Genomic DNA, 14,656 nt, shown 5'->3' with positions numbered 1-14,656 from the left:
GAATGCAGCAGCACTCATGGGTCTGTCCTCTTGCCCACGTTTCCAGTTGTGGGCATTAAAAACACTGCCGGTGGTGTTCCCATGGCGTTTTTCCCATCTGTACTGGTGAAGGTGGAATAATAAATATGTTGATGAGAGAACAGACTCGCGTTCTTAGAGCTTCCCAAAAATGCCTTCAGCCTGCTATGTGCACCTGTCTCACGTCAGGAAGAACGGTCTGTATTTCATAGACTGAGTTTTCACAGATCAGACTTTCTTCTCACAGAAATGAGGCAGACCCTCCTTCCAAGACCAATTATAAGATGCTGCTACACCCTGCTCCCTCCCTGCGACCCCCTGAACATTCAGCAGAGGAGAATGCCTGGTGTGCTGATCACTGACCGCTGTGCAGTCAGCTCCTTTTGTTTTCAACTTAAACAATTGGTGCTATGATCCCCTGAGGCGGTGGTGGGCTGCCAGGAAGGCGAGGCTCTCCATCTGTGGGCTTGGGTGCTAGGTCCCCCTCTCTCTGCCCTGTGGCTCCTGGGGGACCCAATAGGACCTGAGCCAGATCCACCAGCTCTGCCTCTGCAGTCAGCCAGGCCAAAGACTCGCCCCATGGCCTCCCCTCCTGGGAATAAATCCCCGCAAACTGCAATGCCCTCAGGGTTTAGCTCAGTTTATTATGAGGGCAGATATTGGGTTTTCCCCGTTATCAAGACCACAGGGGTGGACTTGACCAAGTCCTTCCTGGCCAGACCCTGGGCCGGGGTTTTCCTCCCTCGTGGACTCAGTGCAATTTCCTGGCGGGATGACCCCCAGACCTTTCATACCCAAGAATAGCTGGATCTGGCCTCACATTTGAATTTATCAGGGCCAGCTCTCTGGGCTCCCAGTGACTATCTTCGAATATGTCCAGGGAACTGCTACAATTGGCTCAGGATGCATTGCTGCTGCAGAGAATTCAAGAATTCAGTTGGGTCTGGTCTGCTCTCTCTTCCTACTCTGGCCAAGGCTACTGTAGCTCAGTGGGGACGGTGCCAGCTGCAGGGACCCTGCGTCACTCTCCAACTCTGAAACCTGGGCTCTGCCAAGGCCGTCTGCTGGAGCTGACAGCAAACATTTGCCCAGGATTTACTTGAAGTTACTTATAAAACCCGAACATGGGCTGGAGGGCAAAACGGTGTTGGGCCGTTTCACACTTTACGGCGTGCTCAAGCGCCAGCTCTCCTTTAGGGCTTCAGTTTGTCCTGTAGTTTGTAAGTGCTCACGGCGGAGTCGCCACACGCGTGCGGGATTTCCACAGCATCGGAGGCGTCGCAAGAGAGGGATGGAAACCTGTGCGTAAGCTGCCAAAGTCCCCAAGCCTGGGGTTTTAGAAAATGAGCAATTGGAGATCCAGGTCCTCCCGGAGGGGTGTGACCTAAGGCTGGATCTCTGCCCATTAAAGGATCTAAAACCCGCTGGAGTGCTGGAGTCCTGACTGTGCTCTTCTTCTTTTTTAAACCATCACCTGCGGATACATTTATTGATCTTAGAGAGAAAGACGTTGATGTGAGAACCATCCTTGGTTGCCTCCCGTACATGCCCCAACCTACCAGGTATCGAACCCGAAACCTAGGTATGTGCCCTGATGGGGGATCGAACCTGCAACCTTCCGGTGCATGGGATGACGCTCCGACCAACTGAGCCACCCATCCAGGGCTCTGTGTTCTTTTATCACTCCTTACTTTTCTCAAATAAACAAAATAAAACCCCAGCAAGGTCTCCGAGAGCTCTGTTGGTGGGGGCCCCACCTTTCCATCTTGAAGGGACTGTTCCCTGCACCTCCCTGAACCCCAATCCTGAAGGCAAAGGGTGATGTAGGCAGCTTGAGATATCCAGCCACCAGGTACCTGGGATGTCCTAAGCTGGGGACAGAGGAGCAGAGCAAGGGAAGCTGGCAGAAGGACATCAGGGTAACTCACTAGGGACATAGAAGGTTGTGGCCACTAGTGTTTTCAATATAGCCATCTGTCACTTTGAAACAAAGAGTTTTCACTTAGATGTATGAAGTGATTTTATTTTGAAAAATTTCCAATCAACAGAAAAGTCCAAGAATAGTGTGAAGGCACTCACATGCCCGCAGCCCCACACTGCCCTTCCCAGCTGCCCGCACTCCCCGCTCCCCGTCCCCCAATGTCATGGGTCTCCTTAGCCTGTGTTTTTTGTTTGTGTAACCTCAGGTAACAATGACATGTGTCAGCATCCAGTACTGCTGTTTTGCTGAACCCCAGAACCAGTTAGATCCTCTGGGCGGGTAGCCTGCCTCTGCCCTCCCCCCTCAGTGAGGGAGATGTGTCTGTCCCCAGGGCCAACGCAGGGCTTCTGAGCAGGAGGTGGGGCACAGAAGCCCAGTCACAGGGGTGTAGCCTAAGGTAGAGAGGCCTACTCTTGGAGCCCCCTCTGCCTACTAGGTTAGGGAAGGGGACATTGGGGACATATCCCTGACTGTGACAACCCCTTTCTGAGCCACTGCAGATGAGACAGACCTGGGATCTTCGGGGCCACCCTGGTCCTGAACAGTCCTCTCAGAGAATTCTTCCTACCCTGACGACCAGGAGAATCCTGGTCCCACAGGTAGCCAAAGGCTCCAGACATGTCCCCTCCCCTCTGGGCTTTTGTCCCTGTGGCTCTCACTCCCTCACCCTGTCAGGAAGGGCTCATTACACTTTTTCTTCTAAAAAATGTAATTTTAGCTTTAGGTAATGGACCTCCCTCTTCTCACCTGTCCTTCTCCCCTTGTCCTCCCCTCATTTCCACCCCTGCCCTCCCCTGTTCTCCTGGTAGAGGGACAAGCAGCTGGTGGGCATCTTCTCCTCATTCCCCAGGGTGGCGCCAGGCTGCCAGAGCATAAGCTCATGTGGAACTCCTGTCAGGAGTGGTCTTGGGCCTCCTGGACCCCGTGCACCCAAGACATGGAGCCTCCAGCTTCTGCCAGGAACCTGGGACAGGGGGTGGAAACCTGGGCCATCCCACCTTTTCTTTGTCTTCCATTGGAAATGATTTTTCTGAATTTGGTTTTACGTTGTGGGGTTGTTACAAGAATACAGTGTCGGGGAAAGCATAGCTTCCACAGCCCAGAGAGAACCTGGTCTGCATTGCCTTTTGGGCCTGCAGAAACACACAATTTTCAAACAGGATCAGACCATTCCGGTTATTCTGTTTCAATTTGTGACGGCCTTTGCCCAGTACCACCTGTATTTATGGGTGTTAAAACTGGGATGACTCATTGCACCTATTTGTCATAACTTTTCGGATTAACTTCCCTTTGTTGGCCCATTTCCTTGTGTCTCAGGGGTTAGGAAAGTGACCCGAGGCTGTAGGATACAAGGCCATCCGGGTGTGCCTGCAGCGTCCGCGTCCTGGCCTCGCTTTCCCTGCGCTCTGCTGCAAGCTTCCCTTCCGAGTGGCTTCCCCAGACCAGACTGGTGGGGCGGGGGAAGGGTAGGCTACTTTGAGCAGGCAGGCCTGGGCCTAGGGTCCTGTCGCAGAGCCTTAGTGACTTCTGTGTACAGGATTAAGTCCTTTGTGGACCGAAGCAGGCCCCCTCACCAATCATAGCTCGTTTCTGCAAGAAACCCCTTCCCACGCGCTGGGTGAACTCCCGCCAGGCAAGGAGGGGGAGGGGAGACAAGATTCCAGTCAGTCTAGTGGGCGGGGGACACTTCTGTTTCGCGACAGAGCCAGACTTTGTCGGGGAACTACTCCATGGGGTGTGGGGACTGCGGGCCGGAGCCTGCAGGCGGGACGGCAGGGGCAGGATCAGTGCCGGCAGCTCGGAGGCAGTGAGGGAACCCGCCGGAGGAGGGTGACACAGGAAGAGCTGGGGGCGCGAGTAGTCCTGGCACAGGCTGGGGGAGGGACATCATCAGTAGGCGCTCCGCCCCCTCCCCCGCTAACTTTTCCAGAGGCTTGGGGGACCGCAGGTGAGGTCACGTGGTGGGCCGGGGCGGGGCGAGGACAGGGCCGGGGGCGGGCCGGGGGCGGGCCGCGTGGACCCCGCCTCTGCGCCCAAGTCCCGCGGCGCGTCGGTGGGGGCGGGCGGAGCGGAGCCTGGCCGAGAAGCGTGGTGTGGCCGTAAGCGCGCAGTGACCGGAGTACCATGCCCACCAACTTCACCGTGGTGCCCGTGGAGGCGCGGGCGGACGGCGACCAGGACGAGGCGGCAGAGCTGAGCGAGGCGCCGGGCGCTCCCGAGGGCCCCGAGCCCGACAGCTCGAGCCCGGGTGAGCGCAGCCGCACCTGTCCGCGGGACAAAGGCGGAGCCGGGCTTCTCCGGGATGGGGGCGGTTCGTGGCGGGAGGGGGGCCGGAGGAAAGGGTGTGGGGCTGCTCTCCCGCCCTTGTATCCCCTTTCCCGTGGTCTCCCGCAGTTCCTCTCACTTCGCCTGCTCCTGAGGTTCCCTCACCCCCGTCCCGCCCCCCTCTTGCTTGCTGAGTCCCCCACCAAGCTTAGTCGCGGGACGCCGGATGAAGGATCCCGGCCCTGCCCCGCGCTCCTAGGGCTGTAGCCCCGCTATGCTGCTCCCCCCACTAACTTCCCCTGCCCCCCGCCCCGGGGCCCTGGAAGCACCTTCTTTCGAGAACTCAGGGTGGGGCAGTGGGGAGCTGTGGGAGGTGGGAGACGCTCGGGGTAACTATGGGAACGGGGGAGGGGCCTCTCGTGAGAACCCCTGCCTGGTTGTGCCGGGTGGGGTGCGGAAGCCGTAGGGGTGGTTGGCTGGAAGGAGCGCCTTCCTGCTTCCTCAGGCCCTTGCTCCCCACGCGGCCAGACTAAGGGCCACCGATCAAATCAGCCCCTACTGAGGTCCCAGTTGTGTGCGCCCACTCTGTGGGTCATCAACAGGAGGGACAGCAGGCCCCTGGCGGGGAGGGGTGTGGGGGAGAGGCCCCCCCAACTGTGCTCAGGCTGAGGGGCCCCCTGGCCCTCTTTGTTCCGGAGTCCCAGGTCTATAGCACTTTCACTTTCTCTTGTGGGGGCTCCCTCAGGCCTGTGCCTCCTCATCCGGGCTCCAGGCTCCGGCTCTTGCAGCTGATGGATGGGTTCCCCCCAGTGATCAGCTTCATCTCTGCTCTCAGCCTCCCTCTAGAAACGGGGGGAAATGAGAGGACCCAGTCTAGTATCCACAGCTGGGACTCCCCCTGCCTGTGCTCCACCCCCCATTGCAGCCTTGGGAGGAGGCTCCCAGCTCCAGGCACTTAAGGAAAGAGAACAAACAGGTCAGTGGAGGCCACGGGTCCTGAGTGCCCAGTACCCTGGCAGGAAGGGCCAGGCCCTCCTGGGGGCACCATTAGGAGTCTGCTGGAAGGCTTGTCCTCATGGGCTGTTGCATCATCCTTCATTAGGGTCCTGCCCCCTCCTTCAGGTGCCTCTTTCCTCAAGGTGAGGCAGCTGTCCATCTTTGCTCTGCTGGGTGTGGGGCTGGTCACCGCTGCTCCCTGGCTGCTTCCTGGCACAGCGGCTTGAGTCCAGGTAAAACATGGAGTCAGAGTCTGTAAGCTCAGCCTTTCTCTCACCACTGCCTTGTGGTTCTGGTTCTGAGCACCAAGGATGAGCTTGTCCGCCAGGAGCCATTGTGTTCCCAGAGGAGCCCTTGGCCGTCCTACTGGGTGTCTGGCTCCCTGCCTGCTGGCCCTGTCTTGGAACCACATTCACTTTCTCTCCAGACTTTGTGGCTTGTTTGGAAGTTGGGGATAATTTTCCTCCTGCCTGTCCCTTCTGCTGTCAGTAGCTCTCGTGTGGTGCCCTGGGCCTCAAGCTCCCTGTTCCCCCTCCTTGAGTGCTTTTGCTTTCTGAACCCTGATCCCCCCAGTTCCTGCTGGGGGCCGGACAGAAACTGAATCTGCCTGGGTGATCCCAGACTCAGGAACGCCAAGTGTGGGGTTTTTGAGCTGAACTTGTGACACTTGGCTAAGCTGGCCCAGAGCTGACTTGGGACTTGGACATTTATGATCTATGTTATGTTTCCTCGGAAAGAGACAGCAGAGGAGATTTTTCCCTGCTCAGTAGTCACAGTGCTGTTGTCTTTCCGGGTCTCTGGCTTCGCTCTGAGTTTTAACGTAAGCTGTCAGACCACAGTCCGCGCTCAGAGATGCTGAGTGGAGGGCACCGTGTCACCAGCATGAGGAGGAGGGGGCCTGGGGAAACCACCATGTGCCCTGCTTGTTGGGGCGGGTCCCGTAGGAGCTGGGAACAGCCAGGCTGGAGCTGCTTCCCAAGGCCCACATGTGGGATCCACGCTGTGTGGGGTCTAAACTCCATGGTCCCAGGCCAGTGGCCATGCCTGCCCCATCATGGGGTCGCTGGTGCTATTGAAGTTCTTTCCCAACTCTGCGTGACCCTCGAAACCCTCAGGGAGGTACCTCGCTTTCTGGGTGGGCTTCCTGGTGGTGGTGGGGCAAGTTTGGGGAGACCCTGTCCCTGGAAATCCTTGGGCTGTGGTGGAAATAGGATTCACCATCCTCACCCCTCGCCCTGGGGCCCCACCTCTCCTATTTCCACCAGGGCCTGGGGGTTCGTGAGACCACACCCTGGTCATTCTGGCCTGGAGGCAGGAGGGCCTCGAGTCTGTGACACCTGTGACACCTGGGCCAGCAGGATCCGCAGATTCCTGGGCCTGCTCTGTGCTCTGGGCTGGGGCCTTGGTAGGAGCCTTGTCCCTGTGAAGCTGGGCAGTTTTCTGACTTTAGAAGCCCCTGGGACACTCAGGCTAGTGGTAGCGTGGGTGGTAGATGTCGAGACTTGACCTTGAATTAGTCCTGCTGCTTTGACCTCAACTCTTCTGGCTGGCAGGCCTGTGCCTGGTGCTTTAGAGCCAGGAGCACAGTGGCCCTGCACTAAGCTCTGCTTCATGGAGGCCTGGACCCTCTTAGAGGAGACACTTCCCCAGAGAGTGAAAATCCGTTGGGCGGGAGGGGAGGCTGGCATGGGAAGCAGAGGCCAAGGTCAGTGTTAGTTTCTGCTGATGACACTTTTGAGGGCCTTCCCCCCCACCCTTTCCTTTACAGTGAGGTGGGACCCGGTGTTCTGGTATGACTGGGGTTCATTTTTCTTGGGGGCTGGTTTCCTCCCCAAGAATGGGCACCACACCCTGGTCTGCTGTGTGACAGGACATTTATTCTGCATTTTATTGTGATGGGAGACTGGTCTAAAGTGGAGAGGACAGGTTTTTATGTATCCCAGTGTCCTCGATACTTTGTTTCTTGGTAGAAATCCCTTACCTAAGGGAGGTGGTGGGGAGGAGGAGGAGGGTGTTTTATCCTGACTTCTGATTACCGTGGATTTTTTATTGACACCAGGAAGCCCAGCCTGACCCCCTTTCTTGGTGACGCCCCTCAAGGTGTGGTTAGTCCTAGAGGCCATGGGCAGCGTGTGCGGGACCATGGAGTGGACAGACGTGCAGGGCTCTAGTGAGGCAGGGCCATAGGCCCCAGCCCTCAAAGCAAGTTCCACACCCAGCTTCTGTGGCTAAGGGAGGCAGTCCCACTCTGGGAGGGTACATGAGCCTACAAACCCCATGTCTCCTGCTCCCAGCTGAGACTGTTCCTCACGTGGCAGTTCCCGTGGCTCTGACTCTGTTTCCTCTTCTTTGGGTTGCTGTTCTGCTTTTTGGATTCCTTTCTGTGATTTCACTGTCTGCTGCTGAGGTCCTGTTGGTCACCCTGGGGTCTTGCCTCCTCCCTCTGTAAAGGGGATCTGAGCACCCCGATGTGCTGATTCAGGCAGTCCTGGGGAGCATGACCTTTGTCCTGTCGTGGCGCATGGCAGGCTGACTGTTAGCAGTGGGCAGTTGGGTAGCCTGTAGCCTTCTGTGAGGCCATCTACTAGGCCACTAAAGGGGTCGTGGAGCCTCTGAGGCCATGACCCCAGGTTTTGAGCAAGTTTTCTGCCAAGTGCAGGGCTGCTGCCAACGGGGTGCCGAGAGCACAACTTGGTGGGGGGGGATGTGGGGGTTGAGGGGGCAGTGCAGTTGAAAAGCGGGACAGGAGAAAACTTTCAGGTTATGTCCTGCTGGCCAAGGACATGGAGCAACATCCGTCCCTGGGTTTCAGGAAGGAAGGGATGCATCACACTGACACAGGAAGGACAGGCGGCACAGTTGTGCCACTGGGCAGACCCCATGTTCAGCCTGTCTCCTTGGGATTTGCTGGAGGTGGCTTGGCTCGCGGGTGTTTTTTAGGGGGTTTCGTGTTAGGTGGACAGCAGAGGTCACCACACGTGTGTTTTGTACGGAATTCCATTTGCAAAGGTGAAGGAACAAAAGGTAGCTGGGCCCTCACTGAGCGGAGCATGGCTGCGAGGGCCGGGAACGTGGCCTGTGTCCGTGCGTTGTCCGTGTGCGCACAGGGGTCCGAACCATCCTTAGGCGACAGGCCCTTTTCTTAGAAATCAGGTGATGACGTGTTAAGTGCTCCTGCCGAGCCCGTGTGTGTCTGTATGTGTGTGTGCGTGTGCATGGGCTGTGTGCTGTGGGCGTGCACCTGCCTGCACGTGTCTGCGTCAGTGTGGGCAACATGCGGCGCTCATTGCACGTGTGCATTTGTACACACGTGTGGGCATGTGTGTGCATGTGACTGAACAGGGTGGCGGGTAGAGAGGGGTTTGGTCACAGGCACTGGGTCACGTGCTGTGGGGACATCTGTCCTGCTCCAGCCCCCCAGCAGACCCCACTCAGTCATGTGGCTGGGGGTGCTCTGCCCATCTTGGGCCGTGTAAGTAGAGGCGACACGTCTGTGCCCTGGTCCGAAGTATGTTCCCAGCTTGCGTGCCCTGTGCACAGTGTGGGGGCCCATTGCCTCTTAGGTCCAGTTATATGGTCTTTTCTGCTGGAAATTTCCCCAGACCTGATCTTGATGCTTTGCTGGAGTGGGTGTCTGAGCTGTGGACACCAGTGGTGGTGGCTGCTGCTGCTCAGGGGCGTGGCCCCATGGGGTTGGGCTTGAGGGATGCCTCCAACCGCAGCCCCAAAGGGCCAGGCCACTCCGGGGCCACCAGGTGCTGGCTGTGGCAGCTGCCGCCTGTCCTGTGAAGGTTGTGGAGTGTCCACCACTCTGGCCCTCATGGCCCTTGGTGCATCAGTGAACAGAATGGTGCTGGCCCTCCTCCTGGGGGCTGGCGGCTGTAGGATCTAGCACATGGTTTGTGGTGTATGGGGGACATGGAGCACCATGAGGATTAGTATCAGGGTGGCCTCTCAGAAGGGGACATTTGTACAGGACTTGGGGGCTGGAGACAGTGGCACTGGCAGGGAGAGTGGTGAGGAGGCAAGGTGGGCCTGCAGATGAACCCTACCCTTGTCCACATGGAGACTGTAAGCTTTGTGGCCTGTTCTTTGTCTGAGGCCTGGGCTGTGTGACCATCCAGAGTGTCCCCACACCAGGAGCACAAAAGCTGGAATTACTCCATCCATGTGAAGTCACCGCCTGCTGTCACTGTTCACGAGGTGGGCTGTGACTGTGAGCAGGGAGCAGCTGACCCTGCAGACAGGCTCTCTGGTTTTGCTTCCACCTTTGGCAACATGGGCACTTTGGCTTGTGCCTGTCACAGTGCTGTGCTGGGCCCAGCCGATGGGCGAGAGTCAGACTGTCTGGTGACAAGGATGAGCAGCCAGCTCCCCAGAACACAGGCCCCAGGATGGAGTCCCCTAAAATTCAGCCCTTCAGAAATGCAGCCCCCAGATTAGCATCCAGGTTGAATGAAATGCTATGGCCTGTGGGTGACCCTGGCCCTAGATGGAGGTGCCTGGGCACTGAGTCAGGGTCTGAAGCCAGGGCAGTGGACTAGCCCAGGGGAATTCCACAAAGGGCGGCCTAGAGCCTGTGAGGCTACACTGCCACGGTACAGGGAGCAGGAGGAGTGGCTGGAGGAGCGCCTGGTGTGTGGGCTCCTGGGGCCCTTGGCAGAGTGGGCCGGTGTGCTCAGCAGGGCTCTCGTCACTGTCAGCAGGGAAGAAGCGGGCTGTGCTGTCCTGCAGGGCTTGGATGTGGAGGTACCACTGTGTTGTGCATGCAGCCCACCTCTCTGTGCCAGGCAGCTCTGTGGGGCCGGGCGTTCTAGCACCTTGATTGGGCCTGTGCATTGTTGGTGCCTCATGTGCCGTTGGAGAGTGGGAACCTTTCTTTCCCACCCTTCAACTAATTGACCCCAAATGTCCTGTACTAAGAGGTGTCTGACAGGCTTACTCTGTACCACTAGGGTTTGGGATGAAGTTCTCGTGGGAGGAATTGGAAAGCGTGTGCTGCAAGAGTGGTCTCAGAGCTGCTCAGGGCCAAGGCCACACAGGAGCTTGGGAGATGGCTGGTTTGTGGTCATGTGCTACAGCTCAGGCTCACAGACCATGCTGGGGTGGCTGGAGTGGCCCAGGGGTATCTGTCCAGGTCAGACCCAGTGGGTGAACGGTGGGCTGTCCTTGCCTCCCTGCCCACTGAAAGAGCCAGCTGTGGTGGGGAGCCTGTGTCAGGGCCTCTGCCCAGTGGACCTGAGACCTGACCAGATAACCCCCAGGCCTGGGTTCCTGCATTGGGGGATGGGTGACCTTGGACCAGGACACCTTCCAGGGCTGCCATCCTCTGGGGACTGCCATAGATGGCCCCTCTGAACAGCTGTGTTACCAGCCTGAAGGGGTCCATTTGCCTGCTCATATCGAAGCCCAATAATATGGAAACAGGAGTTTGCAACCAAGAAAGTAAGGGTTTATTTTAAGGAAATGGTGCCAAACCCGGAGTCAAAGGTAAGCTAGAGGTCAAAGACCTGGCTCCCTGATGGGTATAGGGGGAAAGTCATCCGTCATGGTGGCTTGGGGAGTTGGGGTCCTGGGCTCTGCCGATTGGCGAGAGCCTGGTGGTTGATCTTTGTGTCAGGTCCTGATGTCAGTCATGGCTTTGCTCTCACTATTTTCATTTGCACGAGGGTGTGGTCCCTAGGGTTCCACTTGCAGCTTTCTTGGGCCTGGGGCTGAAACACCACTGAAGTCAAGATGTTGTCTTTAGCTTCTTTAGCTTGCAGGAAGGAAATTCCTGGTCAATAGACCTGAGGCTTTCTGCTTAAGACAGTTTGATGCCAATCAGAGTCTGCTGTCCTAAGGGCTTAATAATTAAGGAAGAAAGTGGACAGACAAAAAGGAGAAAAGTTCACGTTAAAGAAATAGAATTCCTGCACCATCACAGCTTGAGGGTGTCGCAGCTGGGCTGGGGGTCAGGTTTGAGGCTGTGTCTGGTTGATGGCTTTGTGTGGCCAGCCACCTGGGTCATCACCTCTGTGGGTATGAATTTTATAAGCACTGCCTGTCTGTAGATTTGAGACTGGAGGGCGAAGTGTGAAGTTCAGTGTTAGGTTTTAACTACCGTTCACACGGCCAGGTGCTTTCCATATCAGCGTGTTTGCAGGGGTGTCCCCTAGAGTCATTTTGCAGCAACAGCTATACTGGGGAGTGCATGCAGATGTTTGCGAGCAGCTCTGGGCATGTGAGGTCAGCTAGGAGCCCCAGGAGGGAAGGCCCACCTCTGTGGCCTGTGCCTGCTTGTGTGGCTGAGGCCAGGTAACAGTGGCACGGATGGCAGGAGAAGTAGATGGGTGAAAGGGCCATCCAGACCCTGGCAGGTGGCTGGCTGTGGGCACCCACTGGGGACTGGCCCAAGGGGGCCCTGGGCTCCCTTCTGGGGGACACTGGGGCAGTGCTGTCCAGCAGGGAGAGCAGAGCATGAAGGGTTAATACCTTTCTTTTGTGAAAAAGAGGGGAACTCCCTTTTTAGAATAGAGACCTGTTCTGTGCAGATAAGTCCCCAGAGCTTCAGCAGGACCAGCCAAGAATGAGGTGCTCTGGCTCCCCCACCCATGGCTGCTGGTGCCGCATGGGTCCTTGAACTTCCTGCCAGGAGCTCCGGTGAGCAGGCCCCATGCAGGTGGTCTCTGTGGCTGGTGGGGGGCTGCAGGGCCGGGGCTGTGAGACTGTGCCAGGGAGGCTGTGAACTGCTGGTGTTGGGTCTGGCCTGTGCTGGGGGTGTCGGCAGGGCCCCACTGCCCGCGCCTCTGGCAGGGCCCTGAGCAAAGCTCTGGTACCTCCTTGAGGGTTCCTGGCTTGCTTCCTCTCTCCTTCCCTGGGCGGTTTCTTTCTGAGAAAACTGTTGGGGGAGGAGTGGAAGTGCTTTTTTGTTTCGTGTGGATGGGGGTAGGAGCTCCATTCCAGGCAGCAGTTTAGTTTCCTGCGTTCTGGGTCATTCTCCAGCACAATCCCCACTTGCCGGGTCCTGTGTGACTCACAGGCCTGGGGTTTCTGGCTGTTGGGAGGAGAACCGGTGGTGCCTGGGGGTCTGTGGTCACCATGGAGTGTCAGAAACACTTTCAGTTCAGCTGTGGGATGTGCTGCTGCCCCGATGCTGAGCCGGTCTGGGTGTTCACACTCAGCCCGTGCCCCGGGCCAGCACAGCAGCTGTGGCCAGGCTCCGTCTGCGAGGTGGGGGCACGCCATGCGTCCACGTCTGTGTCACCCTCTGCTCAAGCGGGCATGTCCACCTCAGGGTGGTGTGAGGCCTTAGGGGACTCCAGGTCTATCCCTGAGTTCTCCTTATGCCTCAGTTTCCCTCTCCAGGGGCCAGCCTGTCCCAGACATGGCCATGACCTCTCTTCTCCCTGGCTGTCTGTTCACGGTGCCTGCGGGTTGGGCCTGGGTTCTTGGAGGCTCAGAGGATGGTCACTGGGGAGGGATCGAGTTGAGCTGAAATCAGAGGAGAGAAGCGCCGGGTTGTTCTTAGGTTTCCTCTTCCCTCTGACCAAGGGTCTTGACCACAGCCAGACGGGAGCCGGAGTCAGTAATGGGAGCTGCCCCAGGGGCCTTGCTGAGGCTCTTGCCAACGCCCCTTCGGATTGCCAGCGCTGGTCCCTGAGGTGGGAGAGGTCAGTCCAAGAGCAGTGAGCAGCCATGTGACTGAGTGGGTGTCAGGGAGTGGGGTTCCCCAGGGGCCTGTCATTTCCCACAAGGGGATTGCGTCTTTTAGACGCAAGTCCTGGGAATACGTTCTTCTCCTGAGAAGCTCTCAGAGCTGTGGTCCCCAGCAATGCCGCTGTGCTTGTGAGCATGTATGTGAGTGTGTGTGCGTGTGTATATCCGCATGCATGAGCGTGTATGTGTGGCTGTGTGTATGCTTGTACAAGTATGTTGAAAGCACTTGTGCTCTCTGCATGTGTGTGCCTGCACATGCATGCCGTGTGCTGTGTGTGTGTATACGCACATGATCTGTGTGGCTGTGTATGCATGCACGTGTGTGTCTGACTGCTCTGCTGGAACTGTGCGGCTGCTCCTGGTTCGCTGTTTCTCCGCATCTGTGCTTCTTGGTAGCTGAGCGCCTGGTGCTGTCTTTGCTTTCTAGACCGTGCGAGTGCCATATTTAAGAACATGCCAGAGATGGGATCTTGTCCAGACAGTGGGGACTGAGGGCTCTGAATGGAGCGATGAGTAAGTTGAGGCCAGAGCAGGGGCCTTGGCCCTGGTTTAAAGGGGGTGCTTTCTTCCCTCCTGACTCTAAGCCCCCTAACTCCTTCCCTCAGAATCCCCCAGATCCCCTCACTGTTTCCCCTGAGAACCCCCTCCCAACCCTAGGGGCGACAATGGCAGGAGCCCTGTGGGATGAGTCTGGTTGGTGGGGAAGTGTCCTGTGCCCAGGTGGGCTTTAACCTGAGGCTGCACTGCAAGCCTGGGGGCCTCCAGTCCCTCTGACCTAGGAGGCTGCTCTTGCCTGGTGTCACAGGGCTGCTGGGGACAGCATGCTTTTGATGCTTTCAGACGCGAGGGCTGTGTCCCACTGGGGAAGCCTCTAGGAATGTAAGTGGGGCCACCTGCCTCTCCATGGGAAGTAGCCAGGTGGGGAGGGCACAGGTGTTGAGCTCAAAGCAAAAAGGTTTGATGTGCTCACCTGAAGCAGCAGATCTTCCCCATGAGATTCAGTGGTGGTCCCGCAGGCCTGTGCGCGTGGGCATGCCCCACATCCTGTCCTCTCGGGCTCAGGCAGGTTTGTTCTCAGAGTACCCTTTTACTTCCCTAGAAGCCATGATGGGGAAGGAGAAGGCTCACCAGTCCTTCCAGAAGACAACACTGGAGGGAAAACCCCGCAGGACACAGTGGCGGTCATGGCTGGTGGATTGTGGGTGGTGGTTCTTGTCCTCTCAGTGTTTCCTGTTTTCAACGCAGGTGTTTCTGTTTCAGCCAGAAACTTGCTGTCAAAAATGTGGGGACTGAACCTCAAGCTTTCATGTTTTCTTGGCCTGAATGCAGAGCCCCATGGGCACCCTATGGCCTCCATTGCCAGGCTGCTGGATTTCAGGTCGTAGCATTGATCCTGGCTGCAAAGCCTGAAGGGCAAAGGGCAAGGGCCAGGGGTCATTAACCAGTGGATTATGGAACCTAAAACCACTTTATGTCAGCACTTAATCACTCCAAAGAGGACCTGGCCACTGGGGCAGTGGCTGTGGGGTGCTCTGGGGTCCAGCTGATAGGATGCACCATGAGGTCACCAGCGGGGACTCCACTCTGCTGAAGGTGCCTTGTGTCTCCATGGGAAGACTGCGTGTTCCCCCATCACCAGCACTGTGTGGCCCACACAGTGTCCAGTGCTGGGCAGACTGCCCTGTGTTCAGTGGCAGG

The 14,656-nt window shown here is 57.5% G+C and overlaps 1 protein-coding gene across 9 annotated transcripts in view; it reads left to right on the top strand.

Annotated features, from left to right (window-relative positions):
- Positions 1–14,656, top strand: part of SLC12A7 (solute carrier family 12 member 7) — an 85,650-nt gene that overhangs the window by 28,938 nt on the left and 42,056 nt on the right. For 3 of the 9 annotated variants that reach the window (XM_053913612.2, XM_053913605.2, XM_053913601.2), the window contains exon 1: positions 4,029–4,247. The exons of 3 other annotated variants lie outside the window; for them this stretch is intronic. In XM_053913612.2, the coding sequence (XP_053769587.1) occupies positions 4,124–4,247 (124 nt within the window). In that variant the 5' untranslated portion in view covers positions 4,029–4,123. Of the gene's footprint in view, positions 1–4,028; positions 4,248–4,997; positions 5,241–11,838; positions 11,903–14,656 lie in introns of those variants that run through there. 3 more of the 9 variants (XM_045186212.3, XM_045186211.3, XM_045186210.3) reach the window with 2 other exon arrangements.

Source organism: Desmodus rotundus, chromosome 1 (genome assembly GCF_022682495.2).
Source record: "Desmodus rotundus isolate HL8 chromosome 1, HLdesRot8A.1, whole genome shotgun sequence".
NCBI lineage: Eukaryota > Metazoa > Chordata > Mammalia > Chiroptera > Phyllostomidae > Desmodus > Desmodus rotundus.
The sequence above is the reverse complement of the archived record's forward strand: the minus strand, read 5'-3'. Positions and strand labels throughout refer to the sequence as shown.